This window comes from Panthera onca, chromosome D4, assembly GCF_046562875.1.
Source record: "Panthera onca isolate mPanOnc1 chromosome D4, mPanOnc1 haplotype 2, whole genome shotgun sequence".
Classification (NCBI taxonomy): Eukaryota; Metazoa; Chordata; class Mammalia; order Carnivora; family Felidae; genus Panthera; species Panthera onca.
This window is the reverse complement of record NC_138351.1, coordinates 12,412,539-12,437,280: the sequence shown is the minus strand read 5'-3', so window position 1 is coordinate 12,437,280 and position 24,742 is coordinate 12,412,539. Positions and strand designations below refer to the sequence as shown.

Sequence of the window (24,742 nt, the reverse complement as noted above, 5' to 3'; positions counted from 1 at the left end):
TCATTCCTTTATGTCCCATGTGGTTCTGCAGCAGGGGAAGGGGCTAACTGAAAGGATTAGGACAGTGGGTGGGAGACCATTTCTGGGGATCCATCACATCTTTGTAAATAATAATCAGAGGTCACCTGCCTTTTCCTTCCCATGCCCTCTGGTGGGCACACAGGGTCGTATGAAGACGTGCCCGATCACGACAGACTGAGGCGGAAACAACACGAGAATCCAGCCTCTTCTATTAAACCAGAAGTTAGGGATTTTAAAGATGTAAAATACTGCTGCTCTTCTCATTTGTTTCTGTTCTGGAAAATCATTATTTTGATCGAAATTTACTTAAGTGAACACCAACGGTGAGACTGAAGGAAGTGAGGGGCTTTGGGGTAGACTCCCCCCAGTGGGGTCCTTGAATCCCAGTGCTTAATCAGTCACTCTTTGGTTGCATAACTTGGGGCAAACTGATGATCTTTCTGTACAACGGAGCTCCATTTGCTTCGTGGGTTGTGGGGATTAAGTGGCTTAAGACCAAGTATTTAGGACATTGCCAGGCTTGTAGGAAACACTGAAAAATGTTAAAGGGCTTAGGGTTAGTAGCTACAAAATAGGATTAGGCTAGAGCAGCTTTTCTCCAAGCTTGGTGAGAATTTCTACTGCCTTGGCTGCCTGAGTCCTCTCACTTCCTGTGCTGCTGAACCACAAGGAACCCTGTGCGGGGAAGGCTGGGCAGATGACCACAGCCACCAGGTAACTATCACCACTGTCTCTTTCAGTTCTAAACTCCCAGATCCCTTGAGTTCTAAGTGCTGCTCAAGTGTTTTCAATACAACCAACCATTAATATTGTGGCTTTTCCCTGTGGCTTCTTGAGGCAAGCATTATCCTTCAGTGAAATGTTGTGCTTGTCAGTGTCCAAGAAAGGCACAGAAGCAGCACAGTAAAATCAGACACTGATAAAAGTACATAAGCAGGTTCCTTATAAATGAAACTGTTAATACCAGGGAGGAACAGCTGAAATGACTAAGGAGACAAGCTTTCTACCAAAGGAATAAGGGTAACAGATAAGGGACTGGCATTAGCAGGGCCATTTAACCACCTTGTGATCTTACATTGCACACAGCAGTATCCCGTGCCCCCAGTTGGTGCAAATCTGGTTTTTAAAAGAAACACACAAGGAGCACAAACTCTTAGCGCATGAAGATGAGATTTCACTTGCTCTTTCGTTGTAGACTTCCCAACTTCTACTTCTGGATAAAACCAAACTTGCCCTGGGACCAAAAAATTACTATAAACTTTTTTTTTTCCTACTTAATTCCCTATCTTCTTGGTGGTAGAGAGGAACCAGCTCTTCGGTAAGGATTTTACAATACATCATAGCTTATTTTAAAAAGTGGGGGCAGTGTGGGAGGAGTGTGCCCAGTGGAAAAAAATTCTATTAGTGCCACAATCAGGATATTCAGAGGTCCTTTCCCAATGGTTGTTGTGGGGAGAGGGCTTCTAGTTTATGTAAGAGGTCAAGGAAAGCTTATCTGAGAGGGAGATGTTTGAGCTGAGACTGAAGGAAGCACGGGAGCAAGCATGGAACAACAAATTATGTCCAGACAGTAATAGCAAATGCAAAGGTCCTGAGGCAGAGACATGCTTGGTTACGGGAGGAACACCAGGGCCAGTGTGGTTGGAATGGTGTCAGCAAGAAAGATAGAGGCAGGGAAAGGAGGTCAGAGAGGCAGGGTGGATCGGACCATGCAGGGCCTTGAGGACTGTGGATCTTACTCTGGGAGGGGAGGGAAGACACTGGAGGCCTCTGGGATAATGAGTAGCATTCTCGGTGACTGATGTCCTCCAGAGTATACTTGAGGGGAATACAGGGCTAGGCTGGGGCATAGGGACAAGTGTGAAATGGTCGTGTGGGGGTGTTCCTATGCTGGTTCCCAACATGGAGCTTGCACACACATGCGTGGAAAACCTGAAATCAACACTTAGCCTGTTTCATGGGATTTTTGTGCAGGTGTACAAGGACGTGGGGAATGCGTGTGGGAGGTACTTCGTAGGGTAAATGCCCCTTCTCCTCTTTTACACTTGAGTCCATCGTGTATCTTTCCAGCCCTCATCTAATAACTCAGTTAAGCCACTGCAGACAACTTGGCAGGCACTAAAGGGTGTTCACACACGGGATCACTCCTCATCCCGTAAGCAGCCTCGAGAGGCGGGTGTTATTTCCCTCCTTTGGCAAATAAGGACACACAGAGAGGTTCCTGTCCGGATCACGCAGCTGGTTGGTGACAACTGAGGGAGAGAGCCAAGATTCTTGAGTGCTGACTTTCCCCCACAACCCTGTTCTGTGCCTCTTAAGCTACCAATTTACCAAGGCAGTGATCCAGAATTCGAGAAGATTTACACACAAGAGGATACACATTTGAGTTAAAGAAGGCCTGACTTTGTTGAGAATAACATGGAGAAGCCACACCCTGCCTCATGAGCAGGGGACTTGTTCGCTGGTTACATACGCCGATTTTGCGTCTCACCCTACCTATTCTTTTGTGTGATGTTCTACGCGAACTGTGGGAGAGCATGGCTTGTGGAAAGACACGCCATTTACAGAAGTGACAGGGTGCCACTGTTTGTTTAAAACCCAAGCATGCCTGGGGGCGCCTGGGTGGCGCAGTCGGTTAAGCGTCCGACTTCAGCCAGGTCACGATCTCGCGGTCCGTGAGTTCGAGCCCCGAGTCAGGCTCTGGGCTGATGGCTCAGAGCCTGGAGCCTGCTTCCGATTCTGTGTCTCCCTCTCTCTCTGCCCCTCCCCTGTTCATGCTCTGTCTCTCTCTGTCCCAAAAATAAATAAAAAACGTTGAAAAAAAATTAAAAAAAAAAAAAACCCAAGCATGCCTGTTCTTGTGTCGGCTGAGGCCTGGGTCCGTCTGTCAACCAGAAGGGAAGGGAAAGAAATGAAAATTACTTACTAAATAGACATCAAGCACAGAGGCATTATCATCCTGCATTTCCAGAGCATTGGACTCCGAAGTCAAGTAGATGGTCCCCTCTTCCAAGGTAAATGTTGAACTGGAAGGTAACCCTTTACTGGAAAAACAAAGAAGAATGATGAGCACGTGGCCTCAGGAGCAAAATCCACGGATACTTGCAAAGTTGTGGCTAAAGAAACAGAGTTTGGGAAGGGCTTTCGGGATAAAAAAAAAAAATGATTTTGAGAGTTCAAAGGAAATAAGGTCCTGCCCGGAGATAGGCTCACTTGAGTTTAAGGAATTCGGTGGTGCCAGCAGATTTTTCTGTCTACTTTCCTCCAAGATACTTTAAATTTCTGAGAAGTGATTTGTGGGTCCCCAGCCTCGGGAGGGTGGGGAGCTATAATCCAGAGGCACACGGCTCAGCTCTGACTTTGAGAAATTGGTTCCCACTGCCTACATTTTCCACTTGGAGTATTCATGCTCTGGTAGTTGATAAAGATAACCTTGTGCACCATCCGTAGTGATGATTTCTCTCTGCTGTTCTCTTTTCCTTTTAGGTGGGGAAGGTCCAGTTGTAACCATGGTTCTCAAACGTAAGTGGGCATCAGAATCCCCTGGAGGGTTGGTTAGAACCCAGTTTCCTAGGACCTATACCCCCAGATTTGATGAAGTTGATCTGACACAGAGCCCATCAGTTTGCATTTTTTAAATTAAGTTTATTTATTTGAGACAGAGACCGTGCACGCAGGGGAGGGGGAGAGAGAGAATCCCAAGCAGGCTCCACAGCACCGTTGGTGCAGAGCCTGATGCAGGGCTCAAACTCCCAAAACCGCAAGATCATGACCTGAGCTGAAACCAAGATTGGGACACTTAACTGACTGAGCCACCCAGGCGGCCCATCAGTTTGCATTTCTAATAAGCTCCAAGGTGAGGCTCATGCTGTTGTCCAAGGCCTACACTCTGCCTGATGATGACTGACGTAGGCACCGAGCACTCTGTGATGTGCTGGTGAAAACAGCCTACGTGTGCCTTTGGTAACAGGAAGGACAAGAGACGCAAAGGAAGGCGGCCAGACAGGCATACTCGTGAGTGAGGTACGAGGGAAAACCACCTTGTTTTGTCATGATGGGAGAGCCACTGGCACCTGTTGAAGTAATCAACCCACTTTGATAGTAGTGACACTGGGAATCGAGCTAGGAGCTCAGGAATGCGCAAGTTAGATCTTTAAACTGGGAATTTTCCACGGGAAGGTTTTGCAAGAACACAGCGTGGCCAACAGCAGTGGAGGAGAGGACTATGGGGGCCCGGTGAGCTGTGGCAAGGGGCTGGCCATCGCCAGGTGGAGCCCACCTGCCAGGGGACGAGAGCGGGAGTGTGGAAGACTGCTCCCTCTCACCTGCCCTGTGACCAGGTCCTGCCACCCTGCAGGGCCCCGCTCCTAGCTCACTGCTTCTGAAAACTCTAGTCCGAAGCCATCCTCTGAATTTTTTGTTGGAGCCTCCCAGCTCAACAGGAGACTGACAGGACCTTCTAATCCTCTGCCCATCCCTACTCTGGGAATGACACATCATTTTCTTTCTGTACATGTTTACCCATCAGTTGAAGCTATGTCACATAGTTAGAAATCCTGACCTTTTCAGTACTGGAAAAAAAAAAAAAGGATCACTAGAATTGTATGAGTCTTAATAAATCAGGTTCATTTGCATTTTTTCTGATCATAAAAGATACTGAAACAATAACTGTAAAAATACTACGAAAGTAGTGAGAAGGGCACGGGAGTCTCCTGTGGGCCTCTCATTTGGTGATGCGGGGGAACGTGAAAATGAAGGGGTAAAAGCCACTGCACTCTGCCTGGACAGGTTTTCTCTTACATTCTGGACATTGTAGAAAAAAAAAAGTCCTCTTTGTTTTCAAAAACCCCACAGTGTGGGACACACAGTTTGTCCCGAAGGACTTGAAAGAGCAGGGTGAGTGTGACCTCTCTCCATGGAGCTGTTGACTTCATAAACCTTTAACGTTTATTTCTGAGAGAGAGAGAGAGGCAGAGTGTGAGTGGGGGAGGGGCAGAGAGAGAGGAAGACACAGCATCCGAAGCAGGCTCCAGGCTCCGAGCTGTCAGCACAGAGACCAATGCGGGGCTCGAACTCACAAACTGTGAGACCCTGACCTGAGCTGAAGTTGGTCGCTCAACCGACTGAGACACCCAGGCGCCCCATTCTGTAAACTTTTGGAGATTTCTTGGTTTGGTAAACTGTCAGCCTGCAAGGGAAGCTGCTTTGAGAAGCACTGTGTAGCCGTGAATACTGCTCAAGTTATTTTTTGCACCAAAAGTAAGGATGCAGTGATGGGTTTTAAATGACGTTTGCTTTTCAGCTGCTATACTGTCACTCACAAAAGACGAATTATCTACTTAAACATCAAACCAAAAAACAAGGTGGTCAGAGAACATGTGAGTGTGGTATGACTTTTGATTTTTATCCCTATTTTTGGGGTTCATAGTTTATTTTTATGTAATTAAAAAGTCTCGAATGGCTTCTGGGGAATTTTATGAACATAGAATTTATTTGGTGAAGTTCAAAGCTAAGTTTTCCCCTTCTTGTCTGAGTTTTTAGTTGTGATATTTAAGAGTATAACCAAGAAGATTCTGGAAGTGATTTTTCACTTCCAGAGGCTCTGTGGAGGCTCTGGAAAGCTCTGTAGGCTCTGTGCCTAAAGTGGGGCTTGAACTCTTGATCAAGAGTTGCATGCTCTGTGGACTGAACCAGCCAGGTGCCCCTGGAAGTGATTTTTCTTAAAATTAAAAAAATTTTTTAATGGCAATACATGTAGCATAAAATATAGCTAAAAGTCGTGTTCCTTTTTCTCCCATCCTTTTGTGATCCAGTCACTCCCCTGGAAGTAAACTTAAATATTTTTCAATCTAACATTTATCTTCTATTTTTGGTAACTATGAGTAAGTTACTAGCATGGTTGAGAAAAACAGGGTATCCTGTGGGATTTGACAGGTACATGTATCAATTATTTTACCAAAAATACACTGTTATATTATAGAAAACAAGAAATACCAGATTCCCTCTGTTATTATCTGATCAAATTAGATAAAATCAAACAGATACCAAAAAAAAAAAAAAAAACCCCACTCTATTTGTACTGTTTCTCACATGTATCAGGATTCTTTCCTATTCCAACAGAACATTCTGAGCATCATTATATTTGGGGGATGAAAATGAGGCTCATAGGGACTTAAATCCAGGTTACGTAAGGACCTCTTAAAACAATAAAAAGGCAAATCTCCCAGTTGAAAAATGAGTAAAGGATCTGAATAGACACTTATCCAGAGAAGATATACAAATGGCCAATAAGCCAATGAAAAGATGCTCAACATCATCGCTCATTAGGGGAATGCAAGGAAAAACTAAACCAAGATACCACCTTCACACCCACGAGGATGGCTATAAAAAAAGATGCTAACAAGAGCCGGAGAGGATGTGAGGACACGGGAGCCCTCCTCCACTGCTGACGAGGTTGTAGAAAGGTGCAGCTGCTTTGGAAAACAGGGTGGGGGGTCCTGAAAACCAACCGACCCAGGAATCCCACGCCTAGACAAACAGCCAAGACAAATGAAAACATGCGTCCGCACCGAAACCCGTACACGAATGCTCCCAGGACGCAGGCTTCAGAATAGCCCCAAAGTGTTCATAACCCAAATGTCTACCAGTCGATGAACGGGTAAATAAGTCCTACAATGGAATGTCATTCAGCAGAAGAATAACAAAGGTCAGATGTGTGCGACAACATGGGGGAATGTTGAGAACCTTATGCTAAATGGAAGAAACTGGTCCTAAAGGACCACATATTGTATGATTTCACTTACATGAACTGTAGAGAACAGGCGAATCTAGAAGAGACAGAAGGCAGATGAGTGGTTGCCGGGGGTGGGGGTGGGGTGGGGGTGAGGTGGGGGGAGAACAGGGAATGACCACTATTGGGTGGGAGTTTTCTTTAAGTTTATTTTTATCTATTTTGAGAGAGCATGCTTGGTGACACCCATGTGTGAGGGTCTACAGGTGGGGGAGGGGCGGAGAAAGAGGGGAAGCGAGAATCCCAAGCAGGCTCCATGCTGTCAGCAGACAGCGGACTTGGGGCTTGATCTCACAAGCTGTGAGATAAGGATCTGAGCCGGAATCAAGAGTCGGATGCTTGCGGTTCCCCGGGTGACTCAGTCGATTCAGTGCCAGACTTGGTTTTAGCTCAGGTCATGACCTCACGGTTCATGAGATCGAGCCCTGCATTGGGTTGTGTGCTGACGGTGCATAGCCTGCTTGGGATTCTCTTTCCCTTTCTCTCTGCCCTCCCCCACTGGCCCAAGTGTGTTCTCTCTCAAAATAAATGAATAAACATTAAAAAAAAAAAAGAAAGAGCTGGGGGCGCTTGGGTGGCTCAGTCGGTTGAGCGACCAACTTCAGCTCAGGTCATGATCGCACAGTTCGTGAGTTCGAGCCCCGTGTCGGGCTCTGTGCTGACAGCTGGGAGCCTGGAGCCTGCTCCGGATTCTGTCTCCCTCGCTCTCTGCCCCTCCCCCACTCACACTCTGTCTCTCTTTCTCTCAAAAATAAACTTTAAAAATAAAAAGTGAAAAACAATTACCATATGATCCATCAATCCCATTTCTGGGTATATACCCCCCAAAAAACTGAAAACGGAGTCTCCTATATTTGTTCACCCCGTGTTACGGGCTAAACATTGTGTCTCCCCTGACCGCCCTCCACCCCACCCCCGTTCATATCCTGACCTCCAGTACTTTACAATGTGTCTATAGATAAAGTCTTTAAAGAGGTAATTAAGGGTAATGAGATCATTGGGAAAGGCTCTAATCCAATATGACTGGTGCCCTTAAGAGATGTGTACGTGCACAAAAGGCGTATAAAAGACTGTGTGAAGACACGCGAGGGACCTCAGAAGAAACCAAACTTGCTGCCATCTTGATATTGGACTTCTTGTCCCCAGAGGTATGAGAAAATACATTTCTGGTGTTTAAGCTACCTAGTCAATGCTGCGTTGTTAAGGCAGCCCTAGTGAACAAATACACCCTTGTTCACAGGGGCCAACAGGCAGAAGCAAATCAAATGTCCACCGATGGAGGAAACAGATAAACAAAATGTGATACATACGCACAAGGCGGAATTATTCAGCCTTGAAAAGGAAGTGAATTCTGACATGTTAATGGATGAATCTATAGAACATGGAACCAAGTGAAATGAGCCAGGCATTAGAATACAGATATTGTATCAATCTACTTACATGAGGCATCTAGAGTAATTCAACTCACAGAGGTAGAAAGATGAATGAACGGTGGTTGCCAGGGGCTGGGGGAATGGGGAGTCACTTCATGGGGACATTCAGTTCTGCAAGATGAAAAGAGTTCTGGACCGGTGCCTGGGTGGTTCAGGAGGCTGAGCGTCTGACTTCGGTCATGATCTCACATGGTGAGGTCATGATCTCACAACCCGTGAGTTTGAGCCCCACATCGGGCTCTGTGCTGACAGCTCAGAGCCTGGAGTCTGCCTGGATTCTGTGTCTCCCTCTCTCTCTGCTCCTCCCCCCATTTGCACTCTGTGTGTGTGTGTGTGTGTGTGTGTGTGTGTCTCTCAAAAATAAATAAACATTAAAAAAATTAAATGATGAAGATGGGAAATTTTGGTAAATGCACATAATTAACAAGTTATTTAAGCTTCCAACATTTCAATTTAAAAAATGACATAAGAACTCTGTAAAATACATACAGCCCTATGTCAATCATCAGGCATTGATACACTTAAGTCCCATTAAATGCACTCAAAATAATCTGACATTAATACATCTTGGCACTGAGCTACATGACCAATCCACTAATCTTTATATTTGCTATCCTCCTTATTCAGTACATACTGAGTGAGATCCGAGCACAGAACTGACATGTTACCTCCCTAAAACTATTACGTCAGGTACGAACTACCGCCTGAGAAAAGGGGAGAATGCATTTTAGGAAAACAGATACCTGAGCTGATAACGCAGCACAGGCAGACTGGGAACTTTGGAACGAGACAGTTTTGAATTCTGGCTCATGTGCGTGGTTGTGGGTGATACTGGGTAACTTTTTTAACCTCTCTGGAACTCTGGAACTAGAAGCTCCAGTTTCCCACATATAAAATGAGAACAGTATCAAACATGCAAGGTTGTTGGAGGGATTAGCCTCCTGCATGTACCACACAAACACCCTTTTATGCACGCTGTGGTCTAGGGGCCAGGAGGGAGCAGAGATGAAAATCAACGTCTCTGCCTCATGGAATTTACATAGTAGTGAGGAAGGCAAATACTTCAAGCACAGAAAAGAGATACAAGGGAGGGAGGGGCGTAGACCATCTGTACACAGCAAACTCTCCCTGCTCTTCCAGTGGAGTTTTAAGGCTCTCAGGCATGAGTTGGACACTAGGGGACACGTGTATGTCCCCTCTACTCCATGGGACACTATCCTGCCCTCTGTAGTATCCCACTGAAGTACCTACTCCTGGGCCGGGACAGGTACCCCACTCCCTGACAGCTCTCTCTAATGATCACAGGCTAACTGCCCCACTCATTTCTTGGCTTCTCTAACCTCTTTTATTTTTTTCTTTTTTAAATTTTTTTTAAACATCTATTTTTGAGACAGAGACAGAGCATGAACGGGGGAGGGTCAGAGAGAGAGAGAGGGAGACACAGAATCTGAAACAGGCTCCAGGCTCTGAGCTGTCATCACAGAGCCCGACGCGGGGCTTGACCTCACAGACGGCGAGATCATGACCCGAGCCGAAGTCGGATGCCTAACCGACTGAGCTACCCAGGCGCCCCTCTTTTATTTTTTTCAAAAACACTTTTAATGTTTATTTCTGAGACAGAGAGAGAGAGAGCGAGCGAGCGTGCAAATGGGGAGGGGCAGAGAGAATGGGAGAGAAAGAATCCCAAGCAGTCTCTGTGCTGTCAGCACAGAGTCAGACGTAGGGCTTGATGTCACAGACCACGAGATCAAGACCTGAGCTGAAGTCGAGAGTCCGACGCTTAACCGACTGAGCCACCCAGTCGCCCCTTGTCTAACCCTTTTTAAAGGTGGGAGAGGGGTAGTCAGCTACCAGTTGCACAACTGGTTTTTGGCCACTTGCTTTTCAAGTCCTGCAGGTTTGTTTTGGGCTTCAGTTGAAGCTGATAATAAAAACAATTCATTTTAACATTCTGTTATGTTTTTAGCCAAGAGATTAATAAAGGTCAGAGACACCATTGAAGATAAAGCTGTATCTTTGCTAATCAAGAAGTGCTTCACATAGAATACAAAGTTATTTGTGCCACAGAACCTTTCCACTGTATCCTTGAATGTGCATGCAAACGTCCATTGCTACTTCAAAAAATTAATGAAATGTAATTATTAAAATAGGGAGGGGAGCCTGGGTGGCTCAGTAGGGTAAGCGTCTGGCTTTGGCTCAGGTCATGATCTCACAGTTTGTGGGTTCGAGTCCCATGTTGGGCTCTGTGCTGACAGCTCGGAGCCTGGAGCCTGCTTGGGATTCTGGGTCTCCCTTTCTTTCTGCCCCTCCCCTGCTCACACTCTGTTTCTCTCTCTCAAAAATAAATAAACATTAAAATTTTTTTTTTTTTAAATAGGGAGATAATACAAGAATAAACCATCCAACAGAGCCACCTGGATCCACTGCCTGCAGCCATTTCCTCCGTCCTTGGAGATGCCTTGAGGAGTAAAGGTAAGATTAGTTCTAAAGAGAATTTTCCCTTAAATGCCTGAGCCACTGGTCAATTTCATGTTTGTTTCTCTACCATTCCTACATTAGGGGACATTCTTGCTCCTTAGCCCTGTTTTCTTACTGCACTGTAGATTTCCTGGGCATTAGAAATTGGAATCAATTTCTAATTTGACAGATTTCCAAAGTCCTTTTTAGGGGTCACTGTAAGTGAGAGCATCTCTCTTGGGAGCAATGCCCTGAAAGCCCAGTGGTTGTGGGAGAGGACCTGCCATTCCTTAGCCTCCAGCTCCGGAAGATCCATTTCTAGAAACGATGTTACTTGGCTGGGTTGAAGAGTCTGGCTGCCTGCCTGGGTTCTGCACCATCAACTTTTGCCACAATTCCCTCAGTTCAGACTGAGGGCTAATTGAGACTAATTTGCAACAAGGCATCCAGGAAACTGTTAATCTCCCCAGTTCTGTTCTTCCCTTGTAAAACCAAAGGAACTGCCAATACTCTGCAGCTGCTCAGGGCTCAGCTCTCTGCACACGGTGCAAACTTGTCATAGGGAAGCTGTTCGGGAGGGGGCATTTCACCCCCTGCAGGGACGGGGGGGGGGGGGGGGGCGGCGGCGGAGAGACAGACATTAATGGTTCTCTGATGTCACACAATGTTACGAGCAACATTACTTTGGCTTCATTGGAGAGCACCAGCCAGCCTGCCCTGCTGAAAACAGTCATGGATGATTTTATAGCCTGGAACACTCTGATTTCTGTTTGCAGACATAATGAGTGTTTTATGGCTAATTCTCAAGGGGGCATTTGCTCAGGGGGCACATGGTATGATCCACAGTTTTTTTCTTTAAACGTTGACCTCTCAGGAGCGCCTGGCTGGCTCAGTTAAGTGTCTGATTGCAGCTCATGTCATGATATCATGGTTCGCGGGGTTGGGCCTTGCACTGGGCTCCACGCTGACAGCCAGGAGCCTGCTTGGGATTCTCTGTCTCCCTCTCTCTCTGCCCCTCCCTTGCTCATGCTCTCTCCAAATAAACTAAAAAAATAAAATAAAGTTAACCTCTCAGTGCCTTTATCTTCTCATCTTCTTTTATCAAAGGAACAAAAAATATATCACATGATATAAATGACATAAGATGAAAATACTTTCCTGTCCTGACCCCCAACCTACCCCCTTCCTTGGTGGGGGGCAGCTCCTTGAGTGATTTCACTTTTTAAAAACGTTTACTTTTTATTTATTTTTAATGTTTATTTATTTTTCACAGAGACAGAGCATGAGCGGGGGAAGGGCACAGAGAGAAGGAGACAGAATCGGAAGCAGACTCCAGGCTCTGAGCTGTCAGCACAGAGCCCCACGCGGGGCTTGTCAACTGCGAGATCATGACCTGGGCCAAAATCGAAAGTCGGAAGCTTAACTGACTGAGCCATTTAGGTGCCACTTAGGTGGAGATTTTAGTGTTCTTTCTCTCGTGGTTTTATTTAAGCCATTTTCTTTTGGAAACATCTCAGCACTGAAGAGAGGGGCAGGAAATAAAAGTAGCTGGACAATGGTATTGTCTTTTTTTTTTTTTCCCCCATATTTAGCCACTTTTTCCACTTAACATGGCAGAAATAACCGCCCCCAGTGATTTCTCTTTTTAGCATTTCTGGTGGTTCTCAACCCTCAATAGGAAGGACATACACCTTTCCTACACGGCACTTCCTCCCAATAGCTGCTATTTATATTTAGTATGTAACTATGAATGATACACTTAATAACCTTTTAAAATTCCATTAAGCATATGCCATGTATCTTTAACTTCTCATATTATTTCACCTTTGTTCCTGCCCTCCTCTCTCGCTTTGTTTCAGACACACTTAAAAAGTTTTTCCTCTCTACTTTGTCATATCTGTTAACGTTTATATTCTATCTTGTAGCTATAACCACAGTTTTCCTGCTTTGTCCATGGATTGATTCTAAAATTAGAAAACTGACATGCAGATTTATATTATCAGGGCTATGGAAATATTGTTCATGCCTGGCCAACAGGGAGTCACTGTTCTGTTTCCCCACTCTGGATTCAAAACCACGCTTGCTGGGCTGTGTAAAGAAAAATATTTGCAACCACAAGGTTAAATGGAGTTATCTTTGACAAAGCAGGAAAGAGTATCCAATGGAAAAAAGTCTCTGTAACAAATGGTGATGGGAGAACTGGACAGCAACATGCAGAATGAAAATAGACCACTTTCTTACACCATACACAAAAATAAACTCAAAATAGATGAAGGACCTGAAAGTAAGACAGGGAAGCATCAAAACCCTAGAGGAGAAAGCAGGAAAAAAACCTCTCTGACCTCAGCTGCAGCAATTTCTTACTTGACACGTCTCCAAAGGCAAGGGAATTAAAAGCAAAAATGAACTATTGGGATCTCATCAAGATAAAAAGTTTCTGCACCGCAAAGGAAACAATCAACAAAACTAAAAGGCAACTGATGGAATGGGAAAAGATATTTGCAAATGACTTATCGGACAAGGGGCTAGTATCCAAAATCTATAAAGACCTCACCAAACTCCACACCTGAAAAACACGTAATCCAGTGAAGAAATGGGCAGAAGACATGAATAGACAATTTTCCAAAGAAGACATCCAGATGGCCAACAGACACATGAAAAGATGCTCACCGTCACTCCTCATCAGGGAAATAGAAATGAAAACCACACTGAGATATCACCTCAAGCCAGTCAGAGTGGCAAAAAAGAACACATCAGGAGGCTGTAGATGCTGGAGAGGATGTGGAGAAATGGGAACCCTCTTGCACTGTTGGTAGGAATGCAAACTGGTGCAGCTGCTCTGGAAAACAGTGTGGAGGTTCCTCAAAAAATTAAAAATAGATCTACCCTGCTACCCAGCAAGAACACTGCTAGGAATTTACCCAAGAGATACTGGAGTGCTGATGCACAGGGGCACTTGTTCCCCAATGTTTCTAGCAGCACTTTCAACAATAGCCAAATTATGGAAAGAGCCTAAATATCCATCAACTGATGAATGGACAAAGAAGATGTTTATATATACAATGGAATACTACATAGCAATGAGAAAGAATGAAATCCTACTATTTGCAATAATGTGGATGGAACTGGAGGGTATTATACTAAGTGAAGTAAGTCAGAGAAAGACAGATACCATGTTTTCACTCATATGTGGATCTTGAGAAATGTAACAGAAGACCATGGGGGAGGGGGAGGGGGGGGAAAAAGTTACAGAGAGGGAGGGAGGCAAACCATAAGAGACTTTCAAGGACTGAGAACAAACCAAGGGTAGATGAGCGGGGGCGGGGCGGGGGGGGATGTTGAGGAGAGGGGAAAGGCGTTGATGGGCAGGGAGGAGACCACTTGTTGGGATGAGCACTGGAAATGAATTTGACAATAAATTATATTAGAAAAAATGGAGTCATCTTTTTAGTTTTGCTTAGATTCACCATGTTTTAGGCTGCTTCACCTTGGGGGGTGTTTTTGTCCTTTAGAAATGGACTCCCTGCCATGGGGATTAAACCCAGAGAGAGAGAATGGACTACTAGCCCTGCTCCTGGGATCGTTAGTTATTGGTCTGGGCAGGTCCTGACACTGAGCCCGGGCTTCCTCGTGTATATCGGGAGTGACAGGCCCCGCCCCCCTCATGGGGTCATCCAGGGGACCAGGTCAGAGGGTCATGCTCTTCCGTCCAAATGCAAAGCAGCAGCACCTTGAGTTTCACCTCTCAAACTGCACCTGGTCCGTGGTGGGGGTGGGGCTTGGACGCGACCTGCCTGCACAGATTTATTGTAACATTTTGCAAAGAATCCGTTTCTGCTCTTTTGAGTTTAGCCGCCAGAACGTTAACTGATGAGAAAAGCGGACAGGAAAGATCTCCCTGTAGAGAAAACCCACAAGGGCAGCCAAGTCTCACTTACAGGCTGCAAATACTTGTTCGGGCCGAGGGAGGGATGCCGCGTAGGGGCACGCACTTTTGATGCGATCCGATGATCAAGCCAACGCCCCGCCCCTCTCAGAAAAGCTCCCCTCTCGGCGCTATGGTTGGGGGGTGGGGGGCTGAGGCAGCCATGGGGTGGGGAACGCTGAACCATGGGCCCTGCTTGCAGCCCGGGTAGAGTCAGCCTGCAGGTGCCAGGGCGGCGCGCCTCCTCCAGGGTGAGCTCCTGGGCTGAGCGTGCAGGCAGGTCTGCGAGACTCCCCGGGGTGGCCCCCTGACACGTGGGGAGCCCTCGGCCACGGTCAGGGCATCTCGAATGCTTCAGCCACCCAGATCCCAAACCACGCAGGGGGCTTCCAGAGAGATCTGCTGCTCCCTCTCTGCCTTTTCTGCGGGCCAGCCACGGGCCGCGCGGTGCTCTCCCACTTCTGCTACTTTTAGACGCGGAGGCCGCGTGTACCCAGGGCGGGGGGGGGGGGGGGGGGGGGGCGGTCGGAGCGGTCACTGTCTGGGGAATCCACTGAGGGCTGCCCTGTGGGGCTCCTGCTCTGGGTGAACCTGCCTGTCTCCTCACAGAGGTGAGCGCCCGAGGTGCCAAGCCTGCGGCAGACGCAGCACCCAGGGCGGCACTTTGACCCGGCAGGTGAAGAGACAAGTGAACGAGGGGCCGCCAGGTCCCGGAGTTCGGGGAACAGGAATCTGTGCCGCTGCTCCCGGTTCTAAGAGCTGGGGGCAGCTGAGCGCCCCTCCCCAACCACCCCGCCCCCAGCAGCTGAGAAACACACGCAAGAATGAGGAGCATGGGGTGGGGAGGGGTTAGAGGAAGAAACCTCTTCCAGAAAGGAACCCTCCTTCAAGTTCAGGGACCTCTCCCACCATGTATTTCTAGGAAATTTATTTTTCTTCCCATACGCCTTTAAGCTGGCCTTGGTCACTGACATCGATGTCGATGCTGTGATTATTTCATTTAATGCATTATTTCATTTAATTGGTCAAGATAACCCTGTTAGGTTGGGTCTCCTCCTATTTGTAACGTGAGTATTCAGACGAAGTCCTCGAACCACATTATTATTCCATTAATAATGATGGAATTATTAAACCACCATTAATAAATGGTGGCCCCTGGATTCCACCCAGGCCTGATGACTGGAGCCACGCCCTACACATATTGCCTCCAAATAGCCAACTACTGCAGAGAAATAGGCGTTTGCTGTGCTTCTAAGATATTCAGCTTCTGCGTGAAATCAAAGGAGAATGTCTCCATGACCGTGGGCGTCCTGACTGGGAAGGGGCAGGAGGGAACTTTCTAGTGTGAAGGGAATGTTCTTTATCTTGATCTGGTGATGGTCACCTGTGTGTATACATCTGTCAAAATTTGTGGAACGACACACTTGAGGCTTGTGCATTTTACCATATACAAATTATATTCCAATAATGAACCGTCAGCATGAAAACTGTATCTGCTTTTCTACTCTGAAACTAAGTCGTTCCTCCAAAAGTAGACTGAGTGCCTACTTTGTTCCAGGGACTGTGCTAAAAGCAAAACATAAGTCAGTAAATAGTTTATACATGGCTGGGTCAATGACTTAAGTCTTTGAAAAAAATAGGAAAAATATATAATGATTGCTAAAAAAAAAAAAAAAAAGCAAGTAAGTACATATATCATCATTATAAAATATAAAAAAAACAAAAACCAAAAATTAAAAACCTTGACAATCAAAGAAATTTCTCCTGGGCTTTACAATGAATCATTTCTGTTCTCTTGGAAAAACATGTTTTCTGTTCAATCTGGCAGACGTTAGTATCAGAATTAATTTCCTTCCCAGAGTGCTTATGCATGGAGTTGAGAGATAATCTATTTAAGTAGGTCCCAGAGGTAAAGCTTAGGGGGATAAAACAAATTCTAATATGAGCAGTCCATGAAAACACCCCCAGGTAAGTGGCAGGCACTGAAAAGAGGTGATTGTGCTCTAGCTTCAGCAAAGCACCACAAAGGCACCAGGAATTTGAGACCTTTTGTATCCCAGGGGGCCCATGGCCGCCATAGCTGGGAGAAGCAATATGGGACGTGGAAGAATGACCCAGAACAAGAGGCAGGGTAGCTGAGTTCTTGGTACTCACAAGTTGTGTGTGCTGTGAGGACACACAGGAGCTAAGGAGTGAGGAGACCCACTTAATATACCGGGGCTCCCGTTTCCTCCTCTGTAAACATCAGGGCTTTGAACTTGATGAGGTCCTTCCAGCTTTGGAAAGCTTGGATTCTAAGCCCAGTTGGCCATCTCTCAACTTCCCCAGAAACCAAAGCTTGAGATCAGAGTAGCATATCAGAAAGTCTGAAATCAGGATGCTGAAATGGAGGTGCCTTTTGCTGTCTAAGGTGCTGGAGGTGCCTTTTGCTGTCAGTTTCAGAAAAACTGAACAGGAAGAAATTCATTCCCAACATCAGGGCAATATACTGCACCTCAGTGATGTAACTAACTCCTACTACAGATGATGTCAGGCAGCCAGATATTCTGCTCTTTACACTTACTTGCTACAAGGATTGGAAAAAATAGTCCAGAAAAGCAAAGCTTCATTCAGAGAGATGGTGTTACGGGTTGAATTGTGTCCCTTAAAATTCCTATGTTGAAGTCCTGGCCTCCTGGACCTCAAAATGTGACTTTATTTGAAAACAGGGTCATGGCGGATATAACGAAGACGAGTTCACACTAGAGTAGGGTGGGGTCTAATGCAGTCTAACTGATGTCTGCGCAGGCACACGGGGAGACCACCCTGTGAGCCCGAAGAACAGACCGGGGTGATGCTTCTGTAAGCCAAGGAATGCCAAAGCCTGCAGACCACCAGGGGACAAGATGGAGCAGATTCTCCCACAGTGGCTCTGGAAGGAAACAACACTACCAACGTGTCGGGCGTCTGGTCTCCAGAACCTTGAGACAATACATTGCCGTGGAAGCCACCCGAGCGTGTGGCAATTGGTTGTAGCATTCCTAGAGACCCCATACAGGGGTATAAACGTTTCCAGGAAAACCTTGCCTTGGCAAATAGGCTGGCTCACTAAAACTCACTCTCCCTTCCCTTCCCCCTTAACACCAGTAACCTTAACCTTCAGGAAGTTAGTATTTTGGGGGATCTGAGAAAAGTACTATTCCTCTTCTCTACTGGACATTACGTTTTCTAGCTTTAAAAAGAAAGGCCCTACCCTCAGTAAAATCCACCAAGCATTTGTTGAGCCTTTATTATTTACCAGAAATCTTTAGGTAATATTTGCGCCTTAGCTTTTAGAGTTTACTCAGGCCTTCTGTATACCAATGGGCTAAAAATGCAGAGGGCTGAAATGACTACCCTCAGCAGAAACGTGGCCTCATTTGGTCAGCATCCAAATTACTATCAAGTCCGCAGAAGCTGCTGGAAAAAATAATATGAGAACAGATGATAAGGCAGCTTTGCTTTCAAAGACGTGTATTGTAACCAGAACCGTTCAGGGCTATCGGAAAACCACAAGCAGAATTGATTTTCAGTGTGGCTGCTGGCTTCAGAGATGTTCGGAATGACAAGTTTTCTCGTGTGTGGCTAGGCCAGTGCCAGACTAATTATAAGCTCTGATTTGAATGACTGGGAAATGTCGCATAAACTACCTGTGTCTGCTGGATAGGGCAACACCCCGTCCTGAGTCATTAGAAACATAAGCAGTTTAGGGGCAGAGGAATCGGAAGTGCTCCAGTGGGCAGAGAAAGGGCGGTACCTGGCTGGGAAGATTTGGGAGGTGTTCAGCATTGGCATCTCTAAAAGGAACAACTTGGACTTATTTTCCTTTTCTTTCTTTTTTTTTTTTTTAATGTTTATTTGTTTCTGAAAGACAGAGAGAGACAGAGCCCAAGCAGGGGTGGGGCAGAGAGAGAGGGGGACACAGAATCCGAAGCAGGCTCCAGGCTCTGAGCTGTCAGCACAGAGCCCGACGTAGGGCTCGAACTCACGAACTGCGAGATCATGACCCGAGCCGAAGTCAGACGTTCAACCGACTCAGCCACCCAGGCGCCCCTTATTTTCACTTTCAAATCATGACTGGGCTTTAATCTCAGGCAGTGACTCCTCGTCCCAAGACCCTTCCTATAATATAAGGAACAAAACTAAGTGCTTTATTTTTAAAACAAAAATTTTTTTAATGTTTTTATTTATTCTTGAGACAGAGAGAGACAGAGCATGAGCAGGGGAGGGGCAGAGAGAGAGAGAGGGAGACACAGAATGTGAAGCAGGCTCCAGGATCGGAGCTGTCAGCAGAGAGCCCAATGCGGGGTTTGAACTCACGGACTGTGAGATCATGACCTGAGCTGAAGTCGGACGCCCAACTGACTGAGCCACCCAGGCACCCCTAAGTGCTGTATTTTTTAAAATTTTTGCTTATTTTTGAAAGAGAGAGAGAGAGCACGAGTAGGGAGGGACCGAGGGAGACAGAATCCGAAGCAGGCTCCAGGCTCTGAGCTGTCAGCACAGAGCCTGATGCGGGGCTTGAACTCATGAACTGTGATCTCACGACCTGAGCCGAAGTTGGACACTCAACCAACCGAGCCACCCGGGCACCCCAAACCTAAGTGATTTAAAAGCAAAGTCAATTTACCCACTTAAATAGCGGTCCTCAAACTTTAATACACATTAGGGTCACCCACAGGCCCAGGGAGTGATGTTTTAAACAACCTGTTTCTGAAGCAGGTGATTACACCTCAAGAAATACTGCCTTACAGACAATGAAACTAAACAACGGCATGATCTCACTTCTATGTGGAGTCTCAAAAAGTCAGCTGTGTAGAAACACAGAGTACATCGGGGGCTGCCAAGAGCAAGGGGATGGGACGTGCTGGCCAAAGACGGCAAAGTCGCAGTTCTGTGGGATGAGGAAGTCTAGAGGTGTAGATGTAACAAGCTGACCACAGCTTATACAACTGTATTATATACTGGCCATTTGCTGAGAGTGGATTTCAGGTGCTCCCGTGACAGACACACAGACACACACACGACACATGCACACGGTGGCACAATCTTCCAGCTCTAGGAGAAAGAAGTCCTGAGGGAGGATATCACGTACGGTGACTCTAGTCAACAACACTGCATTGTATATCTGAAAGGTACTAAGAGAGGAGACCTCATAGAAAACAACCCCTTCCCCCGCAGCCAATCCAAACCAACCAATAAAAAACAAAGAGACGAACAACACAGTCCCTACCTTCAAGAGTCCCTATCGGGGGGAAGGAAACAGACAAGCTAACATGTGGGCAAGGAGAACCAAGCTCTCGGTCTCAAAGCAACCAACAAACAAAATAACAACGTGAGATGGGTATGTTAGCTGGCTGGACCACAGTGGTAATTTCACTGTGTGTATGGATCAAATCATATTAGAGGTCTTAAAGATACACACTGAAAAATGCTTGCTTCTTTATTTAGAGAGAAAGAGAGACAGAGTGTGCATGTGAGCAGGGGAGGGACAAAGAGAGAAGGAGAGAGAGAATCCCAAGCAGGCTCCATGCTGTCAGTGCAAACCCTCACTTGGGGCTCGATCTCATGAAGCGTGAGATCATGTCCCGAGCCTAAATCAAGAGTCAGACGCTCAACTGACTGAGCTACCCAGGTGCCCTGACATATACCTTTTTATTAATTGTATGTTATAAAAGCAAACGAATTCTAGGGGAGAACAGTTTGTAATCGCACATGCAAAGAACAGGAAGTAGGAGAATAAGTTGCCAATGTATTTGGCATAAAACTTTGACGAGTTGCACATGTACTATTTCCTATGTAAACTTTTCACAAAAGTACTTTGCAGAGATGTGTCACAGGCATTCAAAATTAATGTTATTAAGTTGTGATATATACTGAAATCTAAAAACAAAAGGAGGGGAAAAAAAAAGGAAATACTGGCTTAGAAGCATGGTAAGACTTGACATGCAGCCCAGAAATGGTGTCGTGTGCTTCCGTGAATGGCGGGGGACCAGAATGATCTAGTTTGGGATGTGGCAACAAACGAGGAGGCAGACGGTGGTCACTGCCGAAGGCCCCGTCTATGCCTTCGAGGTTCAGCGTGGGCTCTGCCCTGCAGCCGGGTCGAGAGCGCCTAGAAAGGCTGGCAGTGTGGCTCTGGAGGCTGGACCTGGCTGGTGTTTAGGAGGCCGGAATACCAGGGTCAGACACACAGCCATTCGCCACGTGTCACCCACAATAAACTCTGCCTTCCAGAAAAAGCACGCACAGGTCAGCTAAGAAGTGATTAGGCACTTTGTAAAACACCACAACATAAGCCCGCCCATTATCTCACACGGTTCACACATCTGCCTTTTCATGACACATTAATGCGGCGACTAGCGTTCTGTAAATACAAATATTCATGTTTATAAGCTGCACTGAAATGACACTCTTCCCCACTCATCCCACCTCCTTCCAAGAAGTCTAAGTGACGCGTTTTTGGCATCTGCTTTAAACTCGGCTTAGTTTGGATAATGCCCGTCTTGCGTATGTGTGTCTAAATCCTATCTACGGGAAACTTCTCAATGGCGATTCACAAAAATGCTCTCCCAGTATGTGTCGTTTCACACCATTTCCTTAGTCAGACTTGTTCTCTTGCATCTGAGATGATTCAGGGGGAGGAACTTGAAAGCTCTGGGTCATTAACTCAGGCCTTCCCCGCTCACCACTGTTACTCGGCTGGGACTAGAGCAGTTCTTTACCCGTACAATAGTGGTAGAGCAGAACGTTCCTCATTTACTGCAGGTAGACACGAATAATTTATATGCAAGTGTCTGCCATGCTCCTTGCCCTCGGAAGCTAACTATTAAATGGCCTCTTTTCCACTAAAGCTGGAGGTGCCTAAATTTATCCTCCGCATTGTCTCTTCGTCCCCGGCAATATAAGAGCATCTGTGAAGATTCAATAGGGTATTAGTAGCAAGTCTGTTGCTTGTATTTAATCATTTTAGCTGTTATTAGTTTTATCACTGAAGATGATAACGAAGAAACAGACAGTTTACGGACTTCCCTGGCACCAAGGGAGTGGCCTACTGATAAATGTGTAAGAACCAGTGTTCTGGGAGAAAGAGATGTATCTGTATTATACATTTGACTGACAAAGAAGGTGTAGCACCCAGTTTACAAATTATAATAAGATGCACTCATTTTAAAAAAAAATTTTTTTTTAACGTTTATTTATTTTTAAGACAGAGAGAGACAGAGCATGAACGGGGGAGGGTCAGAGAGAGAGAGGGAGACACAGAATCTGAAACAGGCTCCAGGCTCTGAGCCGTCAGCACAGAGCCCGACGCGGGGCTCGAACTCACGGACCGCGAGATCATGACCTGAGCCGAAGTTGGACGCTTAACCGACCGAGCCACCCAGGCGCCCCTAAGATGTACTCATTTTTACCCTAACTTTCCATATAACCGGTTGTCACAGAACGCTTTTGTGGAGTTTTGTAGAATGTCTGCATCTACAGCCAACCTACGACTGCAAATGATGACTCTGTAGTTCTACCAGGATGTTGGTTCATGTTTTCCTTTACACGAATAAGACGATAATGAAGTACAGGCACGTGTCCGAATCTCACTCCTCTGTCGAGGATATGGGCTACATCTTTCCTGAATGGGAAAGCATTCCAAATACTGGAAGAGTATTTCCTCAAGGTTTGGTGCCATTGGCCGGGCAATGGCTACAGCTCCCAGACGCTTTTCAAGTTAAAAAAAAAAAAAAAAGAGACAATCGACAAAAGTGTAAACGCAGCCCTGACTCACAGCGCTTGACAACTGCTGTGCAGTAAATACTTCGACGTCAGTCTACCAACGTGACGTCACGGGAAGAAACGCACAGTAACGCACCACCATACGGTATTTCCACTAGACAGACACCGCGTATCTAAGTGCCTTCAGGAGCAAATAAAAGATACAAATAAAAGACACGTAGTAAAGTCACCAAGAATGGATGAGCGTTGATGACTACCCTTAAAAAATGTAACTCCTGTAATTGTTAAGTTTACCCAGTTTAATTTCCAGTGATGGCTGTGCTTGACCAACGGCTCACAAAATTTGACAAATGCCTTTCGCGAGTCAGAAGGAGCAGGCTCCCGCACACCGCTCGACAGAGGCAAAGGAAAACGTCAGGAGCGATTTTTTTGTACATCTCCTGAAGTTGCTGTTTCCACGGGAATCCCCACTGGTTCGGGCAAAATGTTACTCGTCAGTGAACCGCAGAGCCCAGTGGGACTCCAGAATAATTACGAGAGGCACTCAAATTCATAGGTCCGTGTGTCATTTCTTAATCAACTCCCATTAAAAACACAATTACGCGGGTATTTTGACTCTGAAGAGTTGGGACCCATTGTTTTTGGCTCCGAAACCTGAAAACTAACAAGGAGCGTCTACCTGTGTGCATGGAAGATTATATTAAGGAAATAAGATCCACAACATTTGGATGAATAAAAGTTCATCTGTCTTGGTATTAATGACCTAGTTTGTCTTACCAAAACCTTTCCTTGAATTGTGGGAAAGGTGATCTCACACAATCCACTCTGCGCAGTATTGCGTACGTACGACAATTTCCTACTAATTGCCAGAGAAAACCAAACACCCGCCGTAATCATTAAAGCTTAGGCCAGTCCTGTTACGAGCACATAATGAACAAGCATCTAAAACACTTGACACAGTGCCTGGTCCTGACAACCCATGATTAACCCTAGCTATAATTCTAGATGGCACGGAGTTTCACTGGAAAACAATTTAAAGAAGAACAAATGATCCTTTGAACAGTTTTAAATTTCCCCAGTCAACGATTTTAGAAAGTCAACATCCTCTCTTATAAAATCTAAGATCTAAGAAAACATCGATGGAAAGGTCACTTGGATCCAGGGATGAAGAACCTGAATTCCGATCCTGAGTCTGCTGCTACCTCTCTAAGCGATGTTGAGAAAATACCATCACCTCTATGCACCTTCATTTCCTCATCTATAAAGTTAAGGTGTTGGGTGAAATAATAGTCAGTTTTTATAAGCGAGGCTATCAGGCTCCAATATCAAGAGAATTTTGTGTCTCATAATAAATTAAAAACTCAACAAACACATCCTGAATTTCTTCTCTTGAATAACCATGAAGACTAGACCCTCCTACAGGTTTCCAAGGTCACACTTCCCCCCCACCCCCCACCCCCCACCCCTTTGTTTTAAGTAGGCATCACGCCCAGCACGGAGCCCAACGCAGGGCTTGAACTCAAGACCTTTAGATCAAGACCTCAGCCGGGATCAAGAGTCAGATGCTTAACCGACTGAGTCACCCAGGTGCCTCTAGTTCTTTTGAACAAATGCCGTGATTTCCCCAGTTTCCAAAAGTCTATCTGACCTTCTCTCAAGTGTGTATTATCAGCCTTCCTTACTGAAGTGTAAGAACTCGAAAGAACAAGCCTCCCTTTTCTGGTAGATCAGAAACCATTCCCAGAAGGAGTCAGAGGGGGAGGCATAGGATGTACTTGGGCACTAGAGATATTTTATAATGTTGATGTGTTAGGAAAATAGGGGGTGGTGGTCCGAGTCCCTGGGCTGGTGACTGCTTTTCTTATACCTTCTGTTAATGCTGTTCCTATAAACGGCTAAGTCTTATTTTAAAATTCTGAGTCTGTGGTCTTTTTTAAAAACACAGTTCAGGGGCGCCTGGGTGGCTCAGTCGGTTGAGCGTCCGACTTCGGCTCAGGTCATGATCTCACAGTCTGTGAGTTCGAGCCCCGCATCGGGCTCTGTGCTGATGGCTCAGAGCCTGGAGCCTGCTTCCGATTCTGTGTCTCCCTCTCTCTCTGCCCCTTCCCTGCTCAGGCTCTGTCTCTCTCTGTCTCAAAAATAAATAAAAACATTAAGAAAAAAAAATTTAAAAAAAAAAGTAAAAACACAGTTCAATGAAACAATTCCATAGTTTTAAGCACGCTGTGCCTAAGATCGGGCAACAACAATAGCCATCACCCCTAATAACAGTAATAACTGTCTCTCACCGAGGCACCAAGCTGGCTCTGCCTACTGCCTCATTCACAACTTAACCCACTGAGGTCGGTGTTATCATCACAGTTTCATACA

General features: G+C 45.9%; 1 protein-coding gene across 4 annotated transcripts in view; it reads right to left on the bottom strand.

Moving 5' to 3' along the window:
• PIP5K1B (phosphatidylinositol-4-phosphate 5-kinase type 1 beta) overlaps positions 1-24,742 on the bottom strand; it is a 309,163-nt gene that overhangs the window by 22,979 nt on the left and 261,442 nt on the right. For 2 of the 4 annotated variants that reach the window (XM_060610118.3, XM_060610119.3), the window contains exon 12: positions 2,948-3,065. In XM_060610118.3, the coding sequence (XP_060466101.2) occupies positions 2,948-3,065 (118 nt within the window). Of the gene's footprint in view, positions 1-275; positions 554-2,947; positions 3,066-24,742 lie in introns of those variants that run through there. The other 2 variants (XM_078436041.2, XM_060610120.3) reach the window with 2 other exon arrangements.